Source organism: Phyllobates terribilis, unplaced genomic scaffold (genome assembly GCF_046119375.1).
Source record: "Phyllobates terribilis strain yellow unplaced genomic scaffold, ASM4611937v1 Scaffold_12__6_contigs__length_324123572, whole genome shotgun sequence".
Lineage (NCBI taxonomy): Eukaryota > Metazoa > Chordata > Amphibia > Anura > Dendrobatidae > Phyllobates > Phyllobates terribilis.
In genome coordinates, this window is record NW_027362772.1 from 50245311 (window position 1) to 50268271 (window position 22961).

Genomic DNA, 22961 nt, shown 5'->3' on the forward strand with positions numbered 1-22961 from the left:
CACCCCTCTGTGCTGACATCACAGGGGCTGGGCTCCACCCTTCATGACGTTATTAAAAACTCCAACTTCTGGGATAGCTTATCGCGTGTTGATCCCAGAAGCCCAAAAGTGATACCAAATTTTCTATTATGATTTTACCTTCATTTAGAGACCACACATTGCGCCGTTGTGGTCTGCTGTTCTGGTGCTTTTGCGCTACAGCTCCACGGAGGGTTTTCCAGCTATGAAAAAATTAGCATATCGCTCTTTTGCTGACCCGGCCACTAAAAATATAGGTCCCATTATTATCAGAATTATGGAACTTCAGTTGTTCCATATTTTGTATTGGTGTCGGCGAGACCATAGATTTCCTTTTGAAGCTCAGGAAGCAAGCTCCAACAGTTACAAGTAAATTATTGCAAGCCTGCATCTAATCACCCCCTGAGGCTGCCAGGGAGAAAGACGCTCGCATTTTAATTAGGCTGTAACACTTCTTGGCTGGCATTTGTTTGTGTAAGCTATTTTGGCTGTGGGTGATAATTTGCAGGGAGACACTGTAGATTGCCATCTCTGGACAAATACTATAGGGGAGGTGTGAGGGGGCTTCAGGGGAAGCAAGAAAGAATTCGTCAACATTTCTCAATATTTTCCTGACAAAGTTTTTCCAACTTTTCAAAAAGTTTGAAACGTCTCCCTTCCAGTCAGTCTGAAAGAATTGATAAGTATGGCAGTATTTGACCTGCGGTGCCTATTTTTTCAAACCTTATAGCAAAGAGAGAAAAATGATGTAACGGCACCAAGCACCCTAATATCAAAAACTAATAATAACTTAAAAAGCTAACCTTAACATGTCAATTTTTGCAGCAGATCAGTTGCAGATTTGTTACTGATTTTCCCTATTTAATAGAAAAGAAATCCACAACTAACTTCAATTGCTTTGAGTTACCATTGGATCCTGTTCAAAATCTGTAAGCCCTAAAATAAAACTTAAAAAACAAATAAATGTAAAGAACTTGGTCTTTCATATCTCCTTTGGTTTCTGCAAGACATCACCGGGTTGTACAGAAACCTCTATGGGACCTGGCAATGAAGTCATGGAAACACCTTCAAGTGAATTTAGCATCTTTAATCCTTTGCTCAGACTCTGCAGAAATCACCAGCAAAATCCATTTGGAGCTTTTGTAATTGGGTTTCATTAAGAATGCTACACTATTTACTTTCTATAATCTCTGCGTATTGCGTTGTCTAGTGCTTGCTGCAAAGTGAGTTCACTGTGAGTCCATCAGTCAAATCATTCAAACTGAATGATGAGAGCGTTTGTAATTCTTTCATTTTAACTTTTTCCGAGCTCCTCTTGGTCAGTTTAATACCACAGACCACATCAAAGTTGAATGTTCATAAAAACACAGAGCCTTTAACAGGCAAATGGTGCAAACATTTTCTTGAAACCCAAATGTAAAAAAAAAATGCTGCAAATTTACAGTCCTGGTTTGTGGTAGAAAACCTGTAGTGATATTCAGTAGCACCAAAGTGAATGAGTTATGAACACATCTCATTTAAGCACGGGAAACACATAGAAGGGAATTATTCATTATATTTGATATTTTCAGGTTTTTATTCTTCGGTTTTTGCCTTTCTATCTTAATTTGCGCCATGTGTTCTTGACGTTTCCTCAAAGCCACTGAGTAGCCCGTGGATTATGAAGCAAACTCTGTGTGAGCACTCGTCAGAAATTTCGTAAAAAATTGCATCATTCTTTTTTATTATCCTAAATCAAGCACAATACCCTGGAAATGACGGTGATTAATCCCCAGTGAACTTGAAAAGGCACTGGGACAAGTAAAGGAGCTCTTCTTTTGTGAGGGCTCTGCATACAGCACGCGATCCAGACTACTCTCTACGGAGGTATCGGTAAGCGACCAGTGAGCGTATGGCGCAACACCCTGGGTTCCACAGACTGGAATCCGTGTTTAACTCCCTCCGTACAGTCACTGTCAGCTTCACGATAGCCCAATTATTAATACTCTCTGCCACCACAGGCCGAGTTTGAAATATAATACAGGCCTGGCCGGACGCCGGCGTTTTGGTAGCGTATATGGCTGCGGGGAAGGGAACTATTACAGAACAAAAGAAACAGAACTATTAAATTTTATATTTAATCCAAAAGGGAGGCAGTGTTTAGGAAAAATATATACAAGGATGTTATAAAGGAGACAGTAAAATACATAGGCAGTTACATAAAATAAACAGGAAGAAAGAGAAGATAACTTACTTACACTATACGATCGCGGAGACGATTCAATATAGGTGGAGGAGGGGCTCTCCAGATTATGCTGTTATTGAACAGGACCCGTTGCTTATAATTCTTATTCCCCCCTGGCAATGAGTGCTCCTGTCTTCTCCATAGATTCTTTTAAACCTAAGGAAGATCTGGCCACACGCCCCTTGTGGTGACATCATGTGGGCCGGTCTCCAGCCTGTACATTTTTATTAGAAACGCTAACTTCTGCGATAACTCATCGCCCGTTGATCGCAGAAGCTTGCAGACTACTCCATTTTTTCCCTTATGATTTTATCTTTATTTTGATATCACACTTCGCATAGCTGCAGTCTGCCATTCTGGTGTTTTTGCGCTGCAGCTCCCTGATTTTGGTTACAGCCCTGGAAAACTACCTACACATTCCTGGGCTGATTTGGTCACTACCCATTTGGGTCTCGTTATTGCCGGACGTATGGAACTCATAATATCTCATAATTCATATCGGAGTCATCATGTCTGCAAATTCCCCTTTGAAGCTCGGGAAGCAGCTTCAACAGTTACACGCAAATTAGTGCAAGCCTGCATTTTAATTACCTCTTGCATCTTTCAGAGACAGGATGCTTGCTTCTTAACGAAGTTATAACACTCCTTGGCTGGCCTTGTTTGCATAAACTATTTACCAGGCGTGGACTAATTGGGGCTTTTGTGCTGAGCAGAAGGGGAATAAGGGAGGGGGGTGAACATCTATCTCAGGCAGATATGGACGAACATTTCCCTGATATTAATATTTTATAATATTCCTGACAATATTGTAAAAACTTTATTGCCTCACTTATATAAATTGTTGAATCGTTTATTAATTATTTCAGCATATTTTTTTTTAATTACATTTACAATACATTTTCATTTTTTCATCTGGGAGTTGTTTTCTATATTTTATTGTGTAGGAGAAAAATGCCTAAAGGGGTGACTCTAATGCCTTCATAAGAACATGCTCTGCATCTTCAGCAATCTTATTAAGGAAATCACAGAGCATCTGGTAAGCAGTACCAAAGGGGATGTTCACTGGTGCAAGGTTACATAGCAATGGGATAGTGCGAATATACTGAACAATTGCACTGTCTTTGGCCCATCTGTCTAGTAAGGTGGTGACAATCTCATTATTTATCTCTTTTATGACTATAGGGGACTTGATCACGGATCTTAACTCGCTGACGTCTTTACTAAACTTGTCAGCCAACTTTTTCAGAGAGTTTTCATCCAAGCCAAAAGCTTTCTGGTAGCTTATCATTACTGTCATCAGGATGTGTACACCACTAGGTATGAACAGGTTTGAGATTGTAGACACTGCATAAGAATAAAGGGCCCATTTCCATATGTCCTTCCTCAGAGCCTGACGCTTCTTCTCAAGGACTGGCAGAGAAATTTTGGGCAGACACATCCGGAATATGTGTCTCTTGTGTTCTGGAAGCTCCTTTTCTAGAGTATCTTGCATTTTGTGAAAGTCGTACTTTGCCAGCTCCAGGAGTGAGAGAAGATACACTTGGGGCTCGGTGATTCCCCCGTCTTTGAGATTTTGAATGCAGTTATTTCTAATTTCATTGAGCACATTCTCTTCATTGAACGTCTTCTTCCTTCGTATCATGGAAGCATGCAAGTCAGAGTCAACTTTGGATCTCACAAAGTAGAATTTCTTGTTCACAGCTTGAATCGCCTTCGCTAGGTCAATATCGTTTTTCTTAAAACGTTCTGATGATAAGATGATGAAAAAGTCATAGCGATTGAATTCAACAGACTGGAGATACTTGCCTGCCGCAAAATCTGGAGTTCCTATTCCTGGAAGATCCCAAAAAATTACATTAGGATACTGCAGATGGATGTATGGAGTTGGCTTCATTGTTGTCTCCACGACACCAGTTTTGGCCGAGCCTTCTTCTTCATCATCCATGCCACGGATGACGTTAACAAAGGTAGATTTTCCTGTTCCTGACTCTCCCATAATGGCAATGTTCAACGGGGCACTTTCTATTTCCCTGAGGGATTCCACAAGTCTTTCAGTTGCAATACAGAGGTCTCCTTCTTCTAAAGCAGACCGAATGTGCTGCACTTCTTCTTCACTGATGATGTTGATAGAAGAATCCATTATCAGTTATTAATCTGAAGAAGGATAAGAAAGGATTGGTGAGAGATGGATCTTTACTCACTAAAGTCTGTGCTGATATTGTTACATATTCTAGTCCCATCTGCAGTGTCAGCACCAGGAGGGATATCTCATTCTTCCCACAGCTCTGCAAACAGTTACTGTGTCTCACTGCAGACGAGGCAGAGTAACTGCAAATTTTCTTTTGCTTAATGACTGCCGACTCTACGACAACACACAACACTTATTTCAGTGGCTTGTGTAGTTTTAGAATGAACTATGGAAGCACTCAGTTATATTTTCTCCGTTCATGAATGTACACAGTCAAGATAATCGCAGAAAAAAATCTCAGAAAAATTTCCCAAAAAGTTTATTAGCTTTTCATCCCTCCTTCTCCTTCCCCTTTTTCCCTTTACCCAGTTAATTTCCTTGTTTTAATATCCTTGGTTTAAATGTTTCACTTTATAATCTTGAAAAACTCAATAAAAATAGCTTGCTGAAAAAAAATAAATTTTATAAATACTGTTAATTTACAGCCTGGCTTTGTAAATGGAAAATCTGCAGTGATAAACAGCTCTACGGAATCAGCATCAAGGGAACATAGAGACCTCAGGCAGAATTTTTTTCCCTTCACCCATGACAGCACACCTGAGAGGTGTTCGCCCACGAAGACAAGAAAGCTACTGAAATAAAAGGGCAGCACCCCCCCCCCCCAGTTGGTTTCCTGTCCTTGGTGGGAACCTTGTGCTGGAATTCTGCGCTGAAAATAGAACAAAAGATCTTACCCAGCCCTGTCCCGGCATTTGGATTAATAGGCTTCATGCCTGTGGCGCCGGTCTTCAGATTTCTGGAAGCACCGTCCACTGGTTCATGGTGGGCTGTGTTGTATGTGTGGGCGCGGTTGGCAGAGACTAAGATGCGCTGCATGTCTCAGACCGCCGCATGGCCCTCTCTCCCGTGTGGCATGTTGAATGTGGCCAAGACCCGCAGGAAGTGATGGCGCGCTCCGCTGATGTCACGAGCACAAGGCACTCTGGGATTGAACGTGCCTGAGTGATGTCACAGGGAGCGTGACGGGGAAGATGACGCTCCATACTGGCATTGCCATCCGAGGCGCATGAGGAAATGGTACGTCCTGTTTGGGTATAGAGGGAGGGCAGTATCCGAGGAGGGAACCGGAGGAGGTGGACCGGGAAGAAAACACTGTGGGTCCCACGTAAATTGGGGACAGACCACAGATGGATCGCTCACACTCCAGCTTCAGCTCTCCTTCCTGAGGTACCATGGTTCCGGATCATAATCAGCAGCACGGACACCGCAATGGGGGCAGCCTTTCAAGTGGCAGGAGCGTCAGCCGTCCAAGTCAGAGGAGAAACGTGTCTCATGACTCGGTGTCCAGAGAGGATGCTTCATGTATCTCAGAACAGCATCCGAATCCGGAGTGATCTTTGTGAATGTCACCATTTTAATAGGCCCCCTTGTGTTTGTTTAATCACTAGGGAAGGCCTTAAAAAAGCTAGCATTAAGAAGAACAACAGAGAATGTGCGCTATGTAAAACCCCGCTAGCAGTGGACTGGCAGAAAATTCTCTGTTCAGCTGCATTCAGAAGACAATTAGCAAGGAGTCTCCCGACTTTACCTCAAGCCTTAGATCTGTCATCAGGGCTGCGGTGGAAGGCTCCCTAAAATCCCTATTAAAAAAAGGGAAGAGAAAATTTAGAGATCTATTCTGAATCTGATGTTTCCCTGTTATCAGAAGGAGATATCAAAGTAATACGTCTTCCTCATCTTCCTCGGGCATTGACATGGGGGGCAGACCGTGTTTTCCGGCAGAAGATAGGGATAGACTAGTCAAAGCCTTAAGGTCAACAGTGGGCCTAAAAGAGGACAAGATGGCTAAATCCCTAGAAGATGTGATGTTCGGGGGGTTAGAGCAGATAAAGAAACATCCCTTTCCTGTTAATAGTAAGATCCAGGCACTCATTAAGAAAGAGTGAAAAAACCTGAGAAAACCGATTACTTTCCCTCGTCTTCAATAAGGACATATTCTTTTGAGGAGAAGGATTCAGAGTTATGGGACAAGGTCCCTAGGACTGACAGGGCTGTTCCAAATTCCTCAAAAACAGTCTGCTCTACCCTTTGAAGATTCAGGAGTACTAAGAGATCCGTTGAAAAAAAATCATATGGATATCTGAAACCCATGTGAGAAGCAGCAGGGGTCTGAAACTTACGATTGCAGGAACTTGTACAGCCCATTCCCTAATGATTTGGCTGCAACAAGTGGAGGAACAGCTGAAAAATAAAACCCCATGGGTTAAGATTCTGGCCAACCTGCCTTTATTACAAGGAGCCGCAACGTTTCTGGCAGACTGCAGACTCTGTAAGGCTCAAGTAGAAGACATACAACCGTACTCACAAAGGATTATAAAAAATGTTCCTTTTTAAGTTTCAAAAACAATTGAGCATTGTGATTGGTGTAACAAAAACGGTGAGTAAAGCGACTGTTTTCTGATGTTTCGACCCGAGCCTGAGTCTTTTTCAAAGTCGCAATAATAGGTTAAGTCATCATCTAATCTGGCTGTTGTACAGCAGGGGTAGTCTGGTATCCCGAATAGGGCATAAGGTCTTAGGTAAATGGTATGCACCAGCTCACACTGCGTTTTTTTCACATGGTCCCCCTGATGTCTGATGTCATATGTCCTGCTGGTGCTACCAGGCTACCCAATCTCTGACAGATACTTTCACCACTGCCAACTTGCATACCATTTTGGGATACCAGACTACCTCTGCTGTATAACATATCTTACCAGTCACAGAGGTGAATTATTTTTTAAACTATTAAAAAGGAACATTATTTATCATCTCCTGCGAGTATAGCTGTTTATCTAGCACTTGATTATTTGGAACTTCTTCCAGTCCTGCCAGTATAGCCATAGCCACTGAGTGCACAACTCTCTTTTCTACGACTCTATAAGGCTATTGTCTAGGTCTGCTGGTTTGTCAAATGCAGCAAGATGGACTTTGTTGCTCAAAGGCTGTCCAGGAGACCTTCAGTCTAAAAACGAGCTATGGACAAAAGGGAAAAAGCCTGCACTATATAACCTGCATGTCCTTAATAAACTGTGTTATTCAAGAGCAGAGAAACCGCCATGAGAACACCCAGGTGTGTACTTGAAGAAAGGTTCATGAATCATGGTAAAAAAGGAATGGAAGTAGCACTCACCGGTTCTTCAAAGTCTTTATTTAAGGCATAAAAAACTTGCAGCAGGGAGGGATAGAGCACAATGAACGAACGACTGCCGTTTCACGCAGGTCCAGGACCCGTTGAAGTGCACACTGTGCGAAAAGGCCGCCGTCCGTTCATTGTGCTCTATCCTTCCCTGCTGCAAGTTTTTTATGCCTTAAATAAAGACTTTGAACTTTGAAGAACCGGTGAATGCTACTTCCATTCCTTTAAACCTAAGAACAAACTATTCTCTATCCCTTGTGATGGCCAATTTTTGCTTGGGAAGAAATTAGACGATATCTTAGAAAAAGCTGGGGGCAAGAAGAAGGGCTTTACCGTTTTCTTCACAGGTCATACAAGGAAGACTTCCTTTTGAAGGAAAAGATTTAATAGGTGACGTCCTTCGGGGGAGAGAAGGAAGTATGAGTTGGATCCTTATTATCACGTCCCAATCAATCTAGACCATTAAAGGTACCTGAGAGATGCTTTGTACATTCAAGGGTAAATCAGGCATTACCAATTCAGAGCCCTTCCATTCTGTCTGTCAGTGGCTCCAAGGATCTTCACCAAGGTAATAACCAAGATGACTGCCTACCTTCAAGTTCGGAACACCACTATTGTTCTTTACCTAGACGACTTCCTGATAGTGGGGAAATCGGAGGACCACTGTGCAAAACAACTGAGAGATGTAAGAATCATCTTGGAAGATCTTGGCTGGATGGTAAACACTCACAAGTCAAGGCTAAATCCAGTGAGAATACAGTCAGTCCTGGGCCTCATTCTTAATTCTGAACTTCAGACTTCTCTTTCCCGAGAACAAAATGTACAAAGTGGTAGACCTTGCCTCTTGCCTCAGCAGCAATAGAGGTTCCAAGGAAGGCAATGTCCCTGTTAGGAACCCTAACATCCAGCATCCCAGTGGTGAGGGGGGGCCAGCTCCACACGAGGCAGCTTCAGTGAGAAATTGTGTCTGCACAGAGGTTGCTAAAAGGACATTTAGAAGGGAAGAAGGAACTTTCTTTAGAAGCCAGAAACTCCCTCTCGTGGTGGGTAGACAGAGCAAACCTAACATTAGGGGTCCAATGGATAAAACCAGTAAGCTACATGATCACAACTGATGCAAGCAATTCAGTTTGGGGGGCGCACCTGAAAGATTGTACAATTCAGGGTCCTTGTCACTCTTCGAGAGGGATCAAACATCAAACCTGAAAGAGTTATGGGCTGTAGAAAGAGCTCTAAAGAGCTTTCTTCCTTCCCTCCTTGGTCTTCACATCCGTGTCATGGCAGACATCCGCGCTACTGTGGCGTATATCAACCAGGGGGGAACAAGGTTCCAGTCCCTAATGGAAGGAGCAAACAGACTCTTCCAGCTGGTAGAGCAACACCTTCTGTCGCTAACAGCACTGCACATAAAAGGGACAGAGAACACCAAGGCAGACTTCCTCAGAAACAACAGACTGAAACAAGGGAAATGGACCCTAAACTCCCAGGTGTTTAGCCTTGGGTTCATTATACAGTTATAATCTCGCGGCTAATAAGTAGGTATCAAGGTTTATAAAATCCTGTGATGGATCCAGGCCAGTCGCAATTCCAATGGTTCCCCTATGTGATCTATGCTTAGTACTGGATGCACTGACCAAAAATCCATTTGAGCCATTGTAAGAGTTGTCGGTTAAGTATCTTACCTTTGAAACTATTATATTGGTAGCACTGACCTCTGCCTGCAGGGTGAGCGATATCCAGGCCTCAGCCCACTGGGTGAGAGATATCCAGGCCCTGTCAATAAACCCTCCTTACATGCAAGTATATGAGGATAGGATTATGTTAAGACCTGATCCAGCCTACCTTTCCAAGATAGCCTTAAAATTTCATAGAAGTCAAGAGATTGTCCTGCCCTGCTCCTTCTGTAATAACCTTAGGAATTCTCGGGAGGAAAAATTTAGCAGTCTCGATGTTAGATGAACATTGTTAGAGTACATATCTATAACAAGTCAGTGGAGGAACACCCAGTCCTTGTTTGTAGCCTTTCGGGGTAGCAAAAAGGGGTATGGGGTATCAAAGAGTACCATTGCATGGTGGATGAGGGAGGCCATTAGTTTAGCCCACAATGCCAGCGGTGCTCTGATCCCTGACAGCATCAAGGCTCACTCCACCAAAGCCTTAGCGGCCTCCTGGACAGAGAAAGCAGAGGTATTGATTGATCAAGTTTGTAAGGCCGCTACCTGGTCCTCACCCTCTACTTTCTTTAAGCACTACAGACAGAATCTAGCCTCCTCTGCTGACTTAACCTTTTGGTAGAAGGGTGCTGCAAGCGGTGGTTCCTCACTAAGATGTTTTTGTTTCTCCATAAACTTCTCAGGTGTGCTGTCATGGGTGAAGGGAAAACACCAAGGTTACATACCGGTAGCTGTTTTTTCCAGCACCCGTATATTCCCCCCCTTTTCTCACCATATAGGTGTGCACTATAGATTGTGTGTTTTGATGTTTTGGTTAAGTATATCATTTTTTTGGAGGTCCTCTCTTGCTCTGTAACCCAACTGATGCTTGGGAGAGGTGCCGCCGTTTTATTTCAGTAGGTTTCCTGTCCTTGGTGGGCAGATCCCTCTCTCAGGTGTGCTGTCATGGGTTATGGAAAAACCAGCTACCGGTAAGTAACCATGGTGTTTTTTCAATAGAATCACTTCTTTCTTTGACTATGCCCCGACCATGATTCTCCCAACACCTTTTGAAAGTACATTTGGGTATAGCCTCCTGAAATATGCATTCATGGAAGTTTTGGTGGTCCCCAGCTGGTCTTTCAACATCTTCAGGATTATAAAAGGTATGCCCACTTTTTGGGAGCCTCCCGGACATTTTAAAAAATTCACTATTTGCATTGTAAATTTTTCATACCTTTTCATTCCGATTTTTGTAGCAGATGATTTTCTCCATTAATATCAATGGAAAAGAAGAAATCTACAACAAACTTAAATTGCTTCAAATCATCTAGATCTACTTGTTTGAGAAAACATACCTAAAAATAATAAAAAGAACACTAATCCATCCTCTCCTGGTGCTTTCATGGCTCTGTTGCCTTCCCTCCCATTGGTCTTTGTTGGCCAAAGCCAATGCAAGACGTCATTGCTGCTAATCAGGTTAAGAAACTGTTATGTGACTGGGCCAGGGAGTCTTGGAAGCACCAGGTGATTTCAGAGTCTTTGATCATTTTTACAGGCTCTGTGGAAATTACCAGCAAAAGCCTCCCAATTCAGCTGAGTTCTATGCAGATTTTTGTGGAAGTTACCTGTGGCTATTACCTTATGTGAAGGTGGCATTCTAGGAATTCAGCTGTCAATCAGTGCTGACTGGTGGAGGACTGCACTCAGTACATGAATATGGAAGACTAAGACTCCATTCTCAGCTAAATGTGAGCACTGAATGTGATAAAGGGCACATTTCACAGAAATTGCACCACAGAGGTCCATGCTCATAAACAAGTGTCATTCACTGACTGCAAACTAGTTTTTTGACCTTGGTGAGAAATTCAAACAAATAGAAGTGAATTGCATTTTTCTTCTGTGATTTATGCCTCTTTATCGAAGATTGTGCCTATATTTTTGGATTTGTGTCATTTTCTTTTCTCATGGATCATTATGGCCATGATTTTCACTGCATTATTTTTTCTGGAAGCTCAATTTTTGTGCAGTTTTAATCCAGGCCAAGAGTGGCCTAAAATGATTAGTTTTTACAATCCTATATGTGTTAAGTCATTAAAAACCAATAAAAAAATATTGAAAAAAAAGTAAAATTTTTCCAATTTTAAATCGAAAACAATCTGATGGCAGCTGACATATCCGGGCTGCTTCTTCCAGACTCTCTGTCCAGTCTTTCATCAACAAATTGGATCTATTAAACTTTGGAAAGTGATTCAGTAAAGCTTCTACTGGTGTAATGCCCTCAAAGTTGGGGATTACATTATGGAAATATGTAGGGCAGCTAGTGGTCACGGTCCTGCTTGCTTGGAAGTATTCCACAATGTCGGTATTGGACTCCAACTTAGACATCTAGATGGTCTTCCTGCGTTGCACTCCTTATGTACGCCTAGTTTCCATTATCTGCTGCGGTCAACCTGGTCTCTGTACTTGTCATCTAAGAACATATATGGTCCTCTGCTGTTAGCATCTATGGCTGCTTGAGTAAAGCTTACATCTGGTTTACTATGACATCACGCCTGCTGACTCTCCTGTTTCCTCCAGCACATCACATCATGGAGAGCGCCACTAATCACCATAGCTATGAGGGAACAGTATAATGCTGGCATCGCCCCCCACACATCCACAGCCATGTGCCATATACCACTACATCAGTGTTTCAGGCACGGCCTCCACCACTGCTGACACCTTGAGGATCCAACCCATGCCCGGTGCACTGTGTTTCCTTGTGTACTGCACTTGTATCCTTAGTTTCTGAAATGGAGGATGATGCCGCTCTCTGTCATCATCCATCTTGCCAAATGTGCAAAATGTAAAGTGATGGTGGATGACAATAATGACACTAAGACAAAGAGATGCAAAGACCTCACGATCTGACCAAACCTCCTACTCTTGGTGCCAGTCACTTTCAGCTGGTTCTATAGCTCCATCCGTAGTGGTCGGAGTCTGAACGGAGTTATTCCCCCATGAGGTGGCAAAAACCCTTTATCAGTTTGTATGCCCTTTTGTCTAGCGTTAATTATGGGATTTTAAGACTTTTTCTAATGTTATATCCCTGCTATTAGATTTTCCCTTAGAAGAACAAATGAGATGAGCATTTTTAACTTTTTTATGTGACTTTTTCTTAGCTCCTCTCTACTGATTTATCTTCGGAGAACACATCAAAAATTTAAACCCGTAAAAGCCAAACAGAGCTACATTTTTAATTAAATCCAGTTGTAAAAAATATTATTAACTCTAAATACACACATTTAAGATAAAAATTGGCCCCAAAGATGGACAACACATTTAAAGGGGTTTACTCCACAAACAAAGATTCATTGTAATCAATAGATCTTGGAATAATAATAACTTCCATAATTGGATGTGTTTAAATAAAATGTTCCTGTGCTGAGATAATCTTATAAATGTTCCCCTGCTGTGTACTGTGTAATGGCTGTGTCTGACCGTACAGGAACATGCTCTGATCATACCACATCTCCTGGGCAGGGGAAGATGGAAAAGAAAGTATACAGACATTACAGCACGGGATTGCAAATAATTCTTTCTTTGAGGTAAAACATTGCTTAAAAGAAGGCAGGGAAATGTTTTACCTTGCAAATAGAATCAGCTGTGACCCCGTGTTGTCCTATCTGTATAATCTTTTCTGTCCTCCCCTGCCCAGGAGATGTGGTATGATCAGAGCATGTTCCTGTACGGTCAGACACAACCATTACACAGCGGGGGCACATTTATAAGATTATCTCAGCACAGGAACATTTTATTTAAACACATCCAATTATGGAAGTTATTATTATTCCAAGATCGATTGATTAAAATCAACTTTGTTTGTGGGAACACCCCTTTAAGTGAAGCTAAAAAAAGAAAAAGCTTGCTTCTTGCCTCTTTAACTCTAACTCTCGTTTTTAAAACCACCACCGCACCCTGGAAATGCCAGTGAGTAACCTTCAGTACCAATGTTGAACTTTAAAGGAGCATAAAGAGCTTTCCATTGCATATTACAGCCCTTAACTCTGCTTCCTATGGTACTATAAGTGTGAGATTTAGAAAAGACGAGGGGTTGGAGACTAAGATCAGTCAGATTGGAATTTTTAGGTCTAATTGAAGAAACAATTGTAGTGGTATATTTCTAAACAAAGAAGAATATTAAAATCAGATGCACAAACTAAACATGTAGTTAATGTAAAGGCTTTATTGCATCACTTATAAATCATTGATTTTTAATTACATCATTGTATCTCATGTCTGGGATTTCTTCCTGCATTTTATTCTACGGAGAAAGATGCCTAAACAAATGTCTCCATTGTTTTCTGAAGAACACGCACTGCATCTTCTGCAATCTCTTCCAGGAAGCTATAGAGCATCCAGTAAATGGTACCAAATGAGATTCCCCCTGCTGCAATAGTACCCAGCACTGGGATAGTGCTAACAGCATATTCAATTAACCCAAGACATGCCACAGCCCCTTTGGTTATTAAACTGATGACAAGGTCTTTAGTTATCTCGTGTAAGACTAAAGAGGACTTGATCACTGATCTTAACTCTCTGACGTCTTTACCACTCCTATTGGCTAACTTTTCTAGAGATTCATTATTCAAGCCAAAAGCTTTCAGGTAAGTTTTGATGGCATTCACCAGGATTCCTATATCACAAACTACAGACAGGCCTGGGACTGGGACCATAGCCACTGTACAAGAAAGAAGAGCCCACATCCATATGTCCTTCCTCAGAGCCTGACGCTTCTTCTTAAGGACTGGCAGAGAAATGTTGGGCAGAGAGATCAGGAATATGTGCCTTTTGTGTTCTGGAAGCTCCATTTCTAGAGTGTCCTGCATGTTGTGAAAGTCATACTTGTCCAGGTCCAGGAGTGAGAGGAGAAACACTTGGGGCTCGGTGATTCCCCCGTCTTTGAGACTTTGAATGCAGTTATTTCTTATTTCAGTGAGTATGTTCTCTTCATTGAACGTCTTCTTCCTTCTTATCTTGGAAGCATGCAAGTCAGAGTCAACTTTGGATCTCACAAAGTAGAATTTCTTGTTCATGGCTTGAATCGCCTTCGCTAGGTCAATATCGTTTTTCTTAAAACGTTCTGATGACAAGATGATGAAAAAGTCATATCGACTAAAATTAACAGACTGAAGGTAATTGTCTGCAGTAAAATCTGGAGTTCCTATTCCTGGAAGATCCCAAACAGTTACATTAGGATACTGAGGATGGACGTATGGAGTTGGCACCTCTGTTATCTGCACCACACCAGTTTTGGCCGAGCCTTCTTCTTCATCATCCATGCCACGGATGGCATTAACAAAAGTGGACTTTCCCGTTCCTGACTCTCCCGTCATAGCAATGTTCAATGGGGCATTTTCTAATTCCCTAAGGGATTCGATGAGTCTTTCAGTTGCTGTACAGAGGTCTCCTTCTACTAAAGCAGCTTGAATGTGCTGCACTTCTTCTTCACTGATGATGTTGATAGAAGAATCCATTATCAGTTATTAATCTGAAGAAAAATAAGAAAGGATTGGTGAGAGATGGATCTTTACTCACTAAAATCTGAGCTGATATTGTTACAGTTTTAAGTCCCATCTGCAGTGTCAGCACCAGTAATGACATCCTATTCTTCCCAAAGCTTTGCAAGATGGTTAATGCATAGCTTTCAACCATCCCGGATTCAGCGGGACTGTCCTGATTTTAGAGCTCAGTCCCGCCGTTCCAACATGTCAGGGCTTTGTCACGGCTTCTAACACTCGCCTCTCTCTGATGTCTTCATCGCTCCTCCACCGGGGCCGCATCTCTTTGCTCAGTGCATAAATTAAATGATATTATTCACTCTTCTTCTCCTGTAATTGAGGGCTGATATTACCTCGTTGGGAAAGTCAATGGTTATTGGGCCATTCCCTGCCTATAAATAAAAGCTCTCAGCCACCTCAGAAGTGGTACATCACATTTTTAATGGAGCAAAAGGGGCGTGATTTGAACTTTTGTGGTTTTTGTTTTTTATAGTTTTTAAAACTTTTTTTTTTTACTTTTTGCTGATTTTAATAGTCTTCTTAGGGGACTTAAAGCTATGATTGTCTCATTGCTTGTGCTATCCATAGCAGTGCATCAGCATCAGTCCTGCTAGGTATAGCAGAAATCATGGTCTTTTCAACTTTTTTTTTTTACTGTGAGCACAGCAGCACCTGCTGTAGTTGTTATCAGCGACAGCAGACGTAGGCTGATGGGAGGAGTAGTCTCTCAGCCGACACCTGTGACCCATGGTCAATTCTTTGTGTGTTTTTGCCGCCTTTATAACCCATCGATTTCAATTAAGTCAGTGAAATGCGCAGCAAAAATCCGCAGCAAATCATTTGTATACCTGCGTTTTTTCTGCTGATTTGACGGACTCAATTGAAGTCAATGGGTGAAAAATGCGGCAAAACCCCACAACGAATTGACATGCTGCAGAATTAAATGCACAACAAATCCTGAGAGGAAAATTACGGATCATGTGCACAGCACTTCGGGATTCTCATTGATTTTGGGCCAATTCCGTGCAGAAAAAAATGCTGCAAAAACGCCACAAAAATGCACAGTGTGCAGACAGCCTTAAACTCCTCGGTTGCTTTTGCAGTATGTTCTGGGTCATTGTCCATCTGTCCTGTGATGCGCCATCCAATCAACTTTGCTGCATTTTGTTGAATCTGAGCAAATTTCGCCCTGTGCACTTCATAATTCATCTAGCTAGTTCTGTCTTCAGTCACATCATCAATAGAAACTAGTGACCCAGCGCCATTGCAAGCTAAGCATGCCTGCCCGCGCAATCACACTGCTTCACCATGTGTTACAGAGGATAAGGTGTGCTTTGGATCATCAGTCGTTCGAAGGCTTCTCCATACTTTCTTCTTCCCATCATTCGCGTACAGGTTGATCTTAGTTTCAACTGTCCAAAGAATGCTTTTCCAGAATTACACAATTACTTTTGATGTTTTTTGGCAAAGTCTAATCTGGCCTTTCTATTTTTAAGGCTGATGAATAGTTTGCACATGGTGGTATTTGCTCTCATGAAGTCTTCTCTTTATGGTAGACTTAGGTACTGAAATACCTGCTTCCTGGATAGTGTTTTTCACTTGGCTGGATGTTGTGAAGGGGTTTTTCTTCACCATGGAAATGATTCTTTAATTATCCACCACTGTTGTCTTCCATGAAGTCTAGGCTTTTTTGAGTTTTCAAGCTCTCCAGTGGGCTCTTTTCTTTTTTTTTTAGCAAAATATACCAAACTTTTGATTTGGCCACTCCTAACTTTTCTGCTATCTCTCTGATGGATTTCTTCTTTTTTTTTTTCAGCTTAACCCCTTCGCAACCCTGGGATTTTCCTTTTTTGTATTTTCGTTTTTTGCTCCCCTTGTTCCCAGAGCCATAGCGTTTTTATTTTTTGGTCAATATGGCCGTGTTAGGGCTTATTTTTTGTGGGACGAGTTGTACTTTTCAACGCCATTACTAGTTTTACCATATCATATAATAATAGGAGAAACAGAGTACATATGGGCATAAAAACAGTATAGCTTTATTAGATATCAAATATAAAAAGGGCCACGACAGGTGGCGACATGAAGTAGTAATAGATTACAAAATGCAGCACATAGTCATATGAATACAGGATATATATACTTTGAGAAAAATTTCCTCAGGAAAAAAGAGGAAAAGGGGGCAAGCACAAAAGGATATAAGACACACCATGCAAATGCACCGCTCCATACAAGTGTACGGGTAAATATGCAGTGTCAATGTAAATATCAGATGTCGCTTACCAAACGCAATAATAGATAAAAGTAAGAGACAGGCCAAGGACCAGGAGAGACAGAGATACCAGGTGGCCCTAATTAGAGCCTCGACGCGCGTTTTGCCCCTGGATAGAGGGCTTTCTCAAGAGGCATAGATGGGTAAAAGATCAGGACCTTTTTAAAGATTGGTAACAGGTCACGTGACCGCATCGTAGGCCACGTGACCGGAAGTCCGGAAGTGATCAGCGCCCAGCGGCGCATGCGCCGGATGCCAGGCATCGTCGGCGCGGGCAGCGTCCGTCACCTGGCAACGCACATAGCGGAAGCACCTGGTATGTGCCCCGGGAGTACGTGGCGAGGAGCAAGACGGCCGTGCCCGGGCCGAGAACGGCGTGCCTCCGGCGCATGCGCACCGCAAACTGAGCACAAAAATGGAGATTGCCACTAGCAAAGAGAAAGCGAACCACGGGAAATAAACAGGGACCAGAGCAGAAGGGGAGAGGCATCATACATCACGAGTATAGTGCAACAAAATACAACATGAAATGATTCAATCCAATGTAGAAGTTGTATTAGAACAAACAGTGCTGTCACATATATAGCAGGCATCCAAATTCCGATGCATGACATCAGTCCCATAAGATCCAGCTTGGTCAACACGTGGGTCACAAATTGTTTTCTTTTATGGATTGTATCTTGGCAAAAATAAAAATAAGAAGAAAATAAAGTAGATAGGGTGAAAAGCACACACCAAGTGATGTTAAAAGCAAAAAACAACAATTATTAGAAGGAGGGCCACAAAAATAATAATAATAAAATAAAGTATAATAGCATAACATCTGAGGCGGAGAACGATCCATAGAAAAATTCATATCACAAAAAAGGAGCGAAACTGAGAGTCTCGTTAAGACCTAAAGGAGACATGGTTTTCAGACGTATTATCCATTTAATTTCTTTTTGGCCAAGGATTTTAGTCCAATCACCGCCACGAGAGCCGAGGTGTAGAACATCAATTCCACGCACCTTCAAAGATTTAGGGTCACAATTATGTTTTTGATGAAAGTGACGTGGGATAGTTTTTAATTCCCGTAGATCGGCCACCGTCTTAGCGGCACCAATGTCGCGCACATGTTCCCGTATCCTCACCCGTAGCTCCCTCGTAGTGAGTCCAATATAAATTAAATTGCAAGCACAAGTTGCGTAATAGATTACATTAGTTGAAGCGCAAGATATAAAGTGACGGATTTGGTAGTCACGGGAGCCATCGGATGAGGAGAAGGAAACAGAGCGCACGGCATTGGCGCAGGCCAGACAGCGGCCGCAGGGAAAAAAAAACAAGTCTAGGTCCACGGGACCCGAATGGGTTAGTTGGTGGGGGAATGTAATGACTCCGTGTCAACATGTCACCAAGGTTATTGGCTTTCCTGGGTGTCATGAGTGGATATTCCCCCAGAAGATTGCGTAGGGAGGGCTCCGCACCAAGAACACCCCAATGTTTGGAGAGGATCCGCCGCATCTCCCCCCACTCATGATTGAAGGTGGAAATGTAGCGGATCCTCCCCGTGTCTCTCTTCCTACCAAGGGAAGCTGAATACAGTAATTGATTGCGAGAGGTGACCCTCGCCCTCCTATAGCCACGGCGGATGCATCTATTACTGTATCCTCGTTCTTGAAACCGTCGAGTGAGATCAGCTGACTGAATCTCAAATTGAGAGTCAGTCGAGCATATGCGCCTCATCCTCAGGAATTGTCCCACCGGGACGGCACCAATGGTAGAGGCAGAATGAGCAGAGGACGCATGGATGAGGGAATTTGTGGATGTCGATTTACGAAAGACATTGGTCTGTATAAAACCTCCTTCATCAACTTCCAGATCAATGTCTAAAAAGGACATTTTGGATTGATGATGGGTATAAGTAAGCCTAATTCCCCACTCATTTTTATTTAACCTGCTCATGAATGCCTCCAGCTCCTGCGCCGTGCCCCGCCACAAAAGAAAAATGTCATCTATATATCTCAGCCATGTCACGGCCAGGTCGCTACCCTGGACACCCCATCGCCAAACATATCTCTTTCCCAAGCACCCAGGAAGAGATTGGCGTGTGAGGGTGCACAGGCCGCTCCCATGGCCGTGCCACGTCGCTGGAGATAAACAGTGTCCTTAAATAAAAAATATTTATGGTGCAGGACAAAACGCAGGAGCTCGAGCAAAAAGTCACCAGAGGGGCCGTCCAGGTCGGAACCCCGGAGGAAGAGGCGCACAGCCTCCAGACCCAGTTCATGTTGGATACACGTATAGAGGCTTTCCACATCCGCCGTGACTAATAGGGTCTGATCGTCCACAAGGACCCCGTCGACCCGTCTTAGGACCTCCGATGTGTCTTTGACATAGGAGGGTAGAGTCTCCACTAGTGGGCGAAGGTGATTGTCAATGTAAGTACAAATGGGGCCCACCAGTCCACCTATACCAGACACAATCGGACGTCCCGGTGGGTGGAGGGGGTCCTTGTGGATTTTAGGGAGCAAATAAAATGTAGCTGTACGAGGGAAGCGTACTGTTAGCGCCTCTACCGTTTTTTTGTCAATAATATCCATTTCACATGCCCGAGCTAGGATGCCTTGGAGGGTGGAGGAAAAGGAGGCGGTAGGATTAAATGGTAATTTGGAGTATGTATTACTATCCCGTAGTTGTTTCAGGTCTTCTTTTTTTTTGCCACGATCATTTAAAATGAAGGCCCCCTTATGTATATTTTACCATATCATGTACGGGAAAATGGGAAAAAAATTCCAAGTGCGGTGAAATTGCAAAAAAAGTGCAATACCACAGATGGTTTTTTTTTATTTTTTTTTAACCATGTTCACTGAATGCTAAAACTGACCTGCCATTATTATTCTCCAAGTCATTACGAGTTTGTAGACACCAAACATATACACTTTCTTTTTTATTTAAGTGGTGAAAAAAAATTACAAAATTTGGTAAGAAAAAAAAATCGTGCCATTTTCCAAGACCTGTAGCGTCTCCATTTTTCGGGATCTGGGGCCAGGTGAGGGCTTATTTTTTGCGCACCGAGCTGAAGTTTTTATTGATGCCATTTTGGGGTAGATCCGATGTTTGATCACCCGTTATTGCATTTTATTGCAATTTTGCGGCGACCAAAAAACGTAATTCTGGCGTTTAGTATCTTTTCTCGTTACGCCGTTTACCGATCGGATTAATTATTTTTTTTATATTGATAGATCAGGCGATTCTGAATGCGGCGATACCAAATATGTGTATTTGGTTTTTTTTTTTATTATTTTATTTTGAATGGGGCGAAAGGGGGGTGATTTAAACTTTTATGTTTTTGTAATTTTTTAAATATTTTTTAAAACATTTTTTTTCACTTTTTGCATGCTTCTATAGTCTCCATAGGAGACTTTAGAAGCAGCACTTGTCTGATTGGCTCTGCTACATACAGGGGACAAGCAAATCCCCTGCATGCAGCAGAAATGGTCCTGTGCTATGAGCGCCGACCACTAGGTGGCGCTCATAGCAACCAGTACATAACAACCACTGGAGTCTGCTGCAGACCCAGGGTTGTCATAATCACCCATCGGTGACCCGCGATCATGTGACGGGGATCGCCGATGGGCGGGGTAAGTGACGCACTTCCGGCGCGGCGCTATTAAATGCCGCTGTTGGTGATTGACAGCGGCATTTAACATGTTAACAGCCGCGGGTGGATCGCGATTCCACCCGCGGCTGTTGTGGGCACATGTCAGCTGTAAGTATCAGCTGACAGGTGCTCGGTTCAATGCGGGCAGAGTGCCGGAGCCCTCACTGAACCGGGGGTGATAGCCCATGGTGTACTAATACGCCATGGGCTGCAAAGAGGTTAATAATGGTCTGTTTCACTTCCATTGAGAGCTCCTTTGACTGCATGTTGTGGGTTCACAGCAGCAGCTTCCAAATGCAAATGTCACACCTGGAATCTTCTCCAGAAATTTTACCTGCTTAATTAATGATGAATTAATGAATGAAAAGCCCATGAAGCCTATTAGAGAGCTTTTGAGATAATTGTCCAAATACTTTTGGTCCCTTGAAGAGGGAGCTACATATTCCACAACTGTAATCCCTTACTAGAATTAGGATGTGAATACACTCAAATTAAAGCGAAGAGTCTGCACTTTAAGCCCATATTGATTATATAAATGTATCTTGAATATGTTTTGGTAAACAGGTAAAATGCCAGAACTTGTGTCAGTGTCCAAATATTTCTGGACATAACAGTACTTCTCCAGCACAGCACTTTCAATCAAGTGTCGCATCATATTAAGTTTTCTGGAGTCACTATTTCTTTAAAATACATTTTTGTTGCCAATTCTGGATGTCAGACGAGTCTACAACCACAGCGCTTATCTCTGGCTGCCACAACACTTAAACCACCTCCTTGGTCTGTACATGCGCCCGCTCATGTATGAAAGTAGCAGTGCATACTTGCCATTAATTTTAGGTGTAAAAGTCTTATGCCAGGTTCCCTTTACCCTTCTCTACCTCCCCAAAACTGCACCTCGTACCTGGTCTAACAGCTTGCCTATACTTTTCCTGCATATAACAGAGAAATGTTGCTTTTCTTCTAGTTATTATACCCGACCATTTGGGCATACGGATCACCTTTTACACAAACTCAGGGTTCAGGAGAGAGGGAAGGTGACGAGTCGAGAGAGGTAGAAAACCGTTCCCCAAATTTTGCCCACAATTGTTCTGCAGCCGCATGGTAGTGGGAGCAGAATTCAGTTTCACCATCCTTTTTTTTCTTATCACAAAACACAACGAACACACAACCACAAACCAGAGGGGTATCCCGGTTCTGACCCCCATACCCTGCCTCCCTGCACTGCCCACTATAAATATAAGTGAGTATAAAAATGATATATCTCTCACCTGCAATAGTGTTCCTTGGGATCCCTCTTGGACAGTTCAGAGGAACAAAAAATCCAGGAAAGTAGAACTGTCAGTATTGCTACTGATATGTCGAAGCTTGAAAAACAACTTAGTTTCCTGGGCAATCCGTGGTTATCACAGAGCCATAACCAGTTTGAGTTAGAATACTACAGAATTGAAAGTTATGTGACATTTGATAAGGAGAGACTTGGCTATATGCCATTTCCGTTATGCAAAGGCGTAGCTAGAGGTTAAACTCGGGGGATGGGGGGGAGGAAACATCTGAGTGGCCCCTAACCTTATAACCATGTTTACTATAACAGTGGTGCATGCTAATCGTGGGTATAGGGGAACCTCAATAGATGACCGTGCTGTTACTGAAAATAAATCTCTAAACAAAGACCAACACCGCCATACAGTGACCATATAGTGGTAGATACCAGTCCTGCAGAACATATAAGGGATTACAGATAGTGACTTACAGCTGACGCTCTTTCTGATGGAGTTGTTCTCTTTCATCGTCTTTTCCATCTGACCCAGACCGACATAACGACTTTTCCCAGGCACGACTCTTCTGCAGAATTTGCAACAAAGGCACATTTGACTTTGCACTTTTCCAGCATCGCCCCATCTATTCTCAGCCTACACAAACTCAATCCTGCTGATACCCCAATGCTGAGCCTCTGCTGCCATATGTGTCCCTAATATAGCTGCACCTTCTGTAATAATATCCCCTGAGTCCCCCCATGTACAGCTCCCTATACACAGTAAGATTCTCTCACAGCTCCACTATTAAAAGTATGGTGTCCCCACAGCTCCTCTATACACAGCATGATGGTCTCACAGCTCCCCTGTAAATAGTATGATGTTTACAGAGCACTCCTATACATAGTTTAATGGGCCAACAGCTCCCTTCCATGCAGTATGATAAGCCCACAGCTCCCCTATATGCAGTATAATGCCTTCCATACTTTATGATGC

General features: G+C 42.7%; 1 protein-coding gene across 2 annotated transcripts; it reads right to left on the reverse strand.

Annotated features, from left to right (window-relative positions):
• Positions 1-2119: 2119 nt before the first annotated feature.
• LOC141172022 (interferon-inducible GTPase 5-like) lies at positions 2120-22344 on the reverse strand. Of its 2 annotated transcripts, none has more exons than XM_073655802.1 (2): positions 21981-22331; positions 2120-4396 (listed from the first exon to the last, which is right to left on the reverse strand). In XM_073655802.1, the coding sequence occupies exon 2, from the start codon at positions 4380-4382 to the stop codon at positions 3198-3200; it is 1185 nt and encodes a 394-aa protein (XP_073511903.1). In that variant the 5' UTR covers positions 4383-4396; positions 21981-22331; the 3' UTR covers positions 2120-3197. The 2 variants fall into 2 exon arrangements, with proteins under 2 accessions (XP_073511903.1, XP_073511902.1); XM_073655801.1 differs by lacking the exon at positions 2120-4396 and adding an exon at positions 13518-14793 and having other exon boundaries at positions 21981-22344.
• Positions 22345-22961: the final 617 nt, after the last annotated feature.